The 8,464-nt window shown below is 36.6% G+C and overlaps 1 protein-coding gene across 1 annotated transcript in view; it reads right to left on the bottom strand.

Annotated features, from left to right (window-relative positions):
* Positions 1-1,588: 1,588 nt before the first annotated feature.
* The window catches only part of dmpd (F-box protein dmpd), a 28,004-nt gene continuing 21,128 nt past the window's right edge, over positions 1,589-8,464 (bottom strand). The window contains exons 6-8 of the mRNA XM_070135350.1: positions 7,163-7,301; positions 6,679-6,835; positions 1,589-6,427 (exon numbers count right to left, since the gene is read on the bottom strand). Coding sequence (XP_069991451.1) covers positions 5,522-6,427; positions 6,679-6,835; positions 7,163-7,301 — 1,202 coding nt within the window. The 3' untranslated portion in view covers positions 1,589-5,521. The remainder of the gene's footprint in view (positions 6,428-6,678; positions 6,836-7,162; positions 7,302-8,464) is intronic.

Below are 8,464 nucleotides of genomic sequence, written 5' to 3'. Positions count from 1 at the left end.
CCTTCCGAGGAAAACCGGGTTTGTTTGTTACATTTCCTCGTAATAAAAATCCAGGCAAGAGGTCAACGAACCCACAGCGCCATCTGCAGTTGCTACGCTTGACTTGCTGACGTAACCTAATATGCGCAGTCATCTGTGTGATTACATATTTAAAAGAAGTTTGAGATACTTTGACGTCTCTTTTTATGAGTGGATGGGAATGTCTGATGATGAAAAAATAGTCATATGGATAATAGAGTATTTTTTATATATATAATTATCCCTTTCATACTTAGAATTCTTTGTAAACGTTTTTTTTTTTTTTTTTTTTTTTTTTTTTTGGGGGGGGGGTGGTATTCAAATGCAAACGCAAAACCGTTATGGTCGTCCATGCGTGTTATCTTTTACATTATGAGTTTGTTACGCAGAAACGCACGTCGTTGTCAATTGGCCTAAAAATATATGTATTTAGCGTTCTTGTTTGAAACACTAGGATCGGTAAGTCGGTATTTTTACTCTAAAATCATTTATATAGATATTGTGATAGCCGATAAGGAACCGATCAAAGCAAATTTGTGAAAATTACTAAAAAAATCGACGCGAAAATATCAATTCGAATAATGAAAATAATCGCCAGAAAAAAATAGCTCCGGAACAATAATATATAATGACGAATAAATGTTTAAAAAATCGTAAGCAACATAGGTTTAGAAAGTAAGAATGGGACCGACGGAAAATCATATAAAATTTTCCTTTTGTATAAATTATCTTTATCACAATGATAAATTTTAGTCATGATTTCGTAATAAGGCCACGATAATCAAAATTCCTCTTACCGCTTTTCAATAAATTGTATTATTCCCCGAAAAATATTTGGTGATTTTGAAAATTTGTTCTCTTGCCATGCTTTTTAGGGAACACATTTACTATTAAATATGAATGAAGTGTCATGATTACCCACAAGAACTAAGATGATTTGATGCGTGAAAAGCTGTTCTTTTCTTTAAATGCTTGTACAAATAAATAAAGAATCATGAAAAATGGCCTCATCAGTTTTCCTTTTTTGTCCGGACGCAAAACAGGAACAGTCATTCGTGAAGCCTAATCCATCAGCGGTGACTAACGACCCTTGAAAATACGTTTCCGAAGTGACAAACCGGCTTTTCCGACTTTTTGTTGTCAGTTTCCTTTGCTAGGTAAAAACGTGAGTGCATGGCATGAAAAGGGATTGTAAGAGACACAGTGAGTAATGCGTTTGTGTACGTTGACTTTGTCCTGTATGTTCCTGTATGTTCGAGGATTGGGGGCGGGGAGTCAGTGTAGTCTTTTCCTCATGCAGTCTTTCATCAAACTCTTTTAGTTTTGTCATGTCTGTTCTTGTCATGATTTAGATGTTTTGTTTGTATGGTTAGTTTTTCCTCCATACAAGCTGACGTATATACTACATACATATATACAATATTTACCATTATCCTGTGCAGTTTTTTTTTCCTGGACGAAAATAAATCACCAAATAGATCTTAGTTGCAAACTAAAATCTCGGAGCAAATGAAATCTACATATATCACTCAACTACTCCCTAAACAGATGAAAATGAAGTCCACTCATGTACTTATTAACATGATTTTATTTAGAAGTCACATTACATCATGGGCTCCCACCCATTATGAAGTCGCACACATCATTGGTTCCCTTACATTATGTAGTCGATACATAGCCAGGTTCCAATCATCACAAAATCTACTTCTTGCGTTCCCACTCCTAATTTTCTAGTCTCACGTCCTCCTGGGTTCACAAGTCATGACATCACAGATTTTCCACTTAAATAGTCATGTCTTGGGGAAAAAAAAAAAAGAAAAAAAGAAAAAGAAGAAGAAGAAAAAAAAAAGATAGAGGGAATTTCCACCATTAAAGAAAAAAAAAAAAAAAAAAAAAAAAAAAAAAAATCACTCATCACAAACATCCCTTTAATTACTTTTCATAGCAAAAAAATTGCAATACTTATATCCAGCCGATTCCTGCCTAGTTTCCACTCTCTTATCATTATCATCATTTTGGGAGACTAATTTTCACTACTTAAAAAGATTGTACTCTATAAATTAGATATATCTTTTAACATTAAATATACAGCCACTTGAGCCCTCACTCCTTACAAGGTCAATGTGTTTGATCAATCACGCTACATCTTAACAAAGCAATACACGCAGTTTATGTACAAAGAACAAATACAGATGATTTTAGTCCAGCGTTAATCAAGATCATCTGTTATAGTATCTCTTCAAAGAGAAATACTGTATCAAAATGATTTTTTAAAAGTATACTTGAACATGAAATAATAAATGACCTAAAGCTCACCTGAAGAATAATTCTCACCTCAAATTTATATTTGACACAAAACCAATAGACTAGAATATCTAAAATATACTAAATGATGTCTGGAACCCTATAGGCATAACAGAAATAAAAATAGTAAGAATTATTCTGTATACTGAATACATTAACATTTGTGTTTAAGACCAAATCATCTAAACATAAATAAAATCATACCAGAATTGGTGCCAACAGCAACTGTGTTCCTTCAACTTAGCACTGCTTTTCCATGGAAAAAGAAAGGGAAAATAAGAAAAGCAGAAATCTTTTCTCTTCTCCCACATCTCTACAGGCCAATAAAATTCAGACTGCTCCCCCCCTCTTAATGAGAAAGGACTTTAATTAAATAATTTGGGGACCGGTACAAAGCATGAAGGCTCATACTTGCTTCTTTGGCAACTACTGATAACCACAAGAAAACCTTGAACGTGAAAGACTGGGGGGTTACAATTCCATTTTGTACTATACCTGTTCACTTTTTTTTTCCTTTTGCTTAAGTCTTTTAAAACTTGAGGGAAAATTTTCCATTCTGAGTTACAAGGCAGGCATTCAAAGGATTTATAAAAATATGAAGTATTGTACAGTTAACTCTCACACACTATTGCAAGCATGCAATGTTTATTTTGTTTTTGTCTTTTTTCCTCTCTCTCTCTTTTTCAGCATCAGGCAAATATGCAGCTTTGGGAAATGGAATCAGCAAAATGTGTAATGAGTTTGATAATTACGCCACTGAAACATTTCCGACACCCATTCTACTCGCTCATCATAATGTTATGTTATCTTCCTCTCAACAGGCATGCTATACATTTTTTGACATACAAAAAACCTTCATACATCTCTAAGGCCTTTAATTTACAAGGAGATAGGAAAGCCCAGGCAAAATTTAATAACAATAATAAAATAATATTCAATAAGAACTAAGGTTAAACTAGTGATAATCATAAAAAAGAATCAAGACTAACAGATGAAGCCAGTCTTTGTATGCATTTGACACATGAATAATATTAGTAGTATATCTTTCAAAGGACCATTTTAGTACACACCGCTGACTAAATTCTTCACCAGGATCCGAGTTTTGTTATGGCTATCACACCACACTATCCGAGATGTTCATGCCAACGTGTCTCTTTCTTGGAGGAAAATTCTTTTTTGAAATTCATTTGGGACCTTGAGGATCTTCATTAATATTTTCTTAGCATTCCTATTTATGATAAGCTATATTAAATGTGGAACTTAATTTTGACCATTTATCCTCTGTAATTTATGTTACCTAAAAAATAAAAAATCAATAAAGAAAAATGATCAGGTTAATCATGCCATTCTTCTTTTGTATCTTTATTAAAATATATAATAGATTTGTCATTAACAACCCAATCACTTACATTACTTTATCATGATTATCCTCAGTTCATGTAAGAATAAACATATCAGCATCGTAATAAAAACATGACGTTATCTCTGACTATGTTGGTAAATTATGTTTCAAGTAATTAAAAAGTTTTAGTACAGCACTCGTCTTACTTGGAACAATAACCTCAGTGGGACCCCTTAATGAATGTGGTAAAGATCTTACCTGGAACAATGTTAAATGAGACTGGAAGCATAAACTAACTCATCTGTCGCTGAAAAGTGACATCTGCCAAAACCTTCTTCGCACAACAACTAGCAATTAAATTTATAAATGCTATGCCCAGAACTGGCCTCTACGAAGATACAATGCTGTACAAGAAGCTCCCATCATCATACAGACAAGGTCTACCTACCAGTGCACTCTTTCAAACCATCACACTATGCTAAGACACCACCTTCAATCAATTTTCTGACAGCCTCTTACTTGTAAAACTCAGAAACCTTACCATTTTCCTAGTCTCTAAGCTAATCCTTCCTTCTAAAGCCTTTGGTTCAACTAGTTTTTTCAATCTGTAACAGCTTTCCATAAATCCTTAGTTTGGTTAATCCACACTGACCTTTCTTCATACCTATCCACAAGAAATGATGCACATTACGGCATGCATTGCTACCGACAACCTTGCAATCCATCAAGAACTTTTGTCACTCATTGGAACCATTCCTCATTTACTGCTAGGCAGTATATTAATCTATATATAGCTTTCTGTTACATATACTATGTACAATATTTGTTTACAAAGAATAAAATACAGCTTTTTGTTGCAGTACAAAAACACGCATTTTTTTACAGCTTATGTCTTTTTTTAATTTTTGTTTTTTTCCTGTCTTTAAGAGGACTCATAATCCAAGAATCATCTACAGTCCCAATCATCTTATGTCAATGCTAGGGTCATTGCTATACATTTAAAATGTCCTGTAGCCACTACTAGGATCAATGCTTTTTGAACATGACACCCTCCAATGTTATCCACAATTATCTCACTGGCCCACCCACCCCTCTACCCTAACCCCTTATCAAATCCAGACTTACCAGAAGCACATCCACTGAGCGTGTCACAGCGGCAAATGACCACCCCTGCTCACCATGCTCGGCCTCCCTTCCAATATCAAGAGGAAATCTCTCTAATTCATACCACTTCAAATTCTGCAGCACCTTCGGGATTGTCATCCTCATCATTTGTGTAGCTGCTCAACTTAATTTTACATACTTAAAGCCATTTTATTGACAGTTCTTATCACCTTGCTTCCTCTTGATAACTTTGCACATTTTATACCAGCCATATTTCTTATAAACTATATAACTGAACAAGGATATGAGCAAAATATTTCAATCCAACTTACAACTCCCTTTTAACCTAATGATCTTAAAATATATGCATATAAAGAAAGAAAGATAGAAGAAAATAAAAGTTATTGGCAATGTTAACTGCAGTAGCTGTTGCAACATTTACAACCAAGACACTTTAGAAGTTCAATATGCAATACATTAAAAAATAAATAAGAAAAGAACTATCAATAAAAAAACAAACATAATAATGCTGAAAGAGTATTTCTTTAAACACTGAAAAAGTAATTAACTACCATAATAAAAATAGCTTTGTAAACAGACACAACTTTCATTATTCTGAACAAAAAGAGGGACCTTTCACTGACCCTCTCTTAGAAGCAATCCTTTCTCTGATTTTCCCCTACATCATACTCCCTCCATGAAAATATCTTTTGCATGAAACCAGTGACAAAACCAGTAATCTCTTCACTTCTATTACAAAACATCCAGTTTAATTCTTTTGCGCTCCTTGACCCTACGACCAACAGTGTCGTCACTTGTATCACAATTGTCGCTCTCTTCATCACTGACACGGCGCTTTAAGGTTCCACATTCACCATCATCATACAGGTCATGTTTGAAGGGGCGCGACATTGACAGGTCTTCAGCACACTCCTGGCTGGAATCCCAGCGGTGCTGCTCTGTCTGGTGTGAGGCACCGCAAGTATGGAAGGCAGAATATGGCTGTGAATGGACATGAGGTAGAGTGCCAGGTGGAGCTGAATGGGTGTGTGAAGGAGCTATAGGAGGGGAGCTCACTGAAGTTGGGGAGACTGATGACAGAGCCAGCGGCACTCCTGCCTGAGATAAAGAAGTCTGAGATGTGGAAGTATTTGGAGAGGTTGAGCTACTGCTGTTTTGTGAGGCAGGAGTGGATGGCAGAGAGGAGAGATGGAGACATTGAGCTTGAGATAAAGATTGTGACTGTGTCAGAGCCTCAGAGCCAGACTCTGGTTTTGTATCTCTGACCAGGGGAAGGGTTTCAGGCACTACTTTACTGTGTGAGGCAGGTTCTACAGCAGAGGTTTCTGAAGGGGAAAGTTCCAGATCAAACACTCGCTCAAGATTCCTCACGGAGCCATTCATGGCACACAAACCACTGCGTCCGCTACCACGGCCAAAAACAGCAGAGGGAGTGGCACTCTCTCCACCCTCCTGCGAGGAAGCTTTAGCCAGGGGAACAAACACCACTGTTTCATCACCACCTTGCATTAACACTCCAGCCTGGAGCTGTTGGTTTGCCCCTTCTCCCACAGCCTGCCCACAGCCATAGCACAAGAGAGGATGGGCGGGGGACTTGGAACGCCAGTACTGGAGCTCAGTCTTGCACTTGTTCAGTTCCTGAAAGCATCATAGCTTAGAGAACAAATGTTTTCATGAAAATTACTATGAGGAAATGGTTATAAGCCATATTTTCAGCAAAAACTCTGACTAACCATCAAATGCAGGACATAATTAAGGTAATAAAAATAAATATGGATTCCTGATTCCTGAAATATTTAGAGGTTTAATACACGAGTTTCAAAACTCTAGTCAATCATGAAAATTATCAACATCTTTGTTTGCTTATAGAAACATCTTGACTCTCTTACCTGGAGAACTGTGCTAAATTTTCTTGAAGATTCTTCAAACTTCTTGTCATATTCATCCATGCGTGTTGCATACTCCATCATCTGCTTGTGCTGGTCAGTCAACTTGCTCTTGCAACTCTTCAGCTCCCTCTTCAAAGCAACAAGTTGTGTGTTATACCTGTGGAAAGGTATTAACAAATCAATGTAAAAAATCAAAGAAAAATTCAAGGAGGAAAAATTTCTGATGTGAATTCTTCAGTAGAAAAATGAAAATAAGTATATGGCTTACTGAGAGATGGCATAAAAGAACAGCAAGCTGGAGGGGCATTTGCATGGAGTAGAAAGTAAAACAGGAGAAAAAAGTAGAAAAAGAGAAAAGGGTGAATGCAAGTCAAAAAATTTTATGAGATAAGACCCATACTGTTTCTCCTACACAAAAAAGGCAGCACAACAGTTTATTTCTCCCAAGATAAAGATCACAGGACTGGAGCTAAGAGCAACATACCTCCTCATGCCCTGACGTATGCGCCGAATCCTCTTGCGAAGAACCATGTTGGAGGGGGGCAGTGTGTCAAACTCTGGTATGTCATCTTCTGGCTCTGATACTCTTGCACTACCTCCCGAAGGCCTTACACTGCAGCCATCTGTAATTTTGGAAAATCAATGAGATGAAGGTGCTTACAGTAATAAAATAAAAAATTATGAAACAATGTACACACACACAAACAAACAAACAAACAAACACACACCTATATTTGATTTACCAAACCAAAATGATCCAGAATCTCAACATAATGTATGTATAAGTCCATATGTATATCTGTTGATGTATAAATCTAAAACTAGAAAACTAATTCATGCCTTTAACTTGGATGAAATTATCATAATACACCTAACTCAGCTTCTCCATTTCTGGTATTTCCTAAAGCTAAACGCTTCCAGAACACCATTACTCACCTGCATCCATTCCACATCTAAACTCACAAGGCACAGTGCATCATCTATATATAATAAAGTTTTTCAGTAATATTCCAAACCATACATCACGGACATGAAAGAATGCACACTTGGACACTCACCCAGTCCATCAAGATTTTATGTATAATGTACTGTCATGGTTGTTTCATCTTTCTCCTTACCCTTCCAACAATCTGTGCTATGGGTTACCAAATAAGCAGGGTTGGCGGAGAAGAAGGATCTACTAGCAAAATTATATCAGTGCTCATCATGTCATATGAACTTGGCATCAAAATATTACCTTGTTTATGTGACTTTAAATTCTGTGATTGAAAGGTACTGCTAAGGTGATGACATGGATCATATACCAAACATTATAGCATTATCATGACTGTTGTAATAACCAATTGAGAAGAGTGGGAGGGAATCCGATATCACCTAAACAAATCAGAAAATCTTGTTAACTCCCATGTCTTCTTTCCTACAAAGTTCAGTGAGGTTGGACCAAATATCAACAAGGTGATGGGAAAGAGATCATCCTGGAAAGGGGATTCTACAGCTTTCCCCCAATTTATTCTCCCAACAAAAGTTGCCATTTCCGTAAGACTTTACGAAAGCCTAGAGTCAATCCAGCCACCAAGATAAGCTACGTCATGATGATCAAAGGGGAAAGCTCTGAAGAGTTAACAAAAGCTGGGTCATATTGTATGAGGCCCAGGTGAAGCTTGTCTTCTCAAAGCTTAATGTCCTCTTCAAACCTATTAGTCAAGGCTAATCCCAGTTACCATATTGGTACAGGAGTATTCCAAGTGGTTACATCTAGCTTCAAGCTAGCTAATTATGGTGTGCC

This window comes from Penaeus vannamei, chromosome 20 (assembly GCF_042767895.1).
Source record: "Penaeus vannamei isolate JL-2024 chromosome 20, ASM4276789v1, whole genome shotgun sequence".
Lineage (NCBI taxonomy): Eukaryota > Metazoa > Arthropoda > Malacostraca > Decapoda > Penaeidae > Penaeus > Penaeus vannamei.
This window is presented reverse-complemented; position numbering and strand designations above follow the sequence as displayed.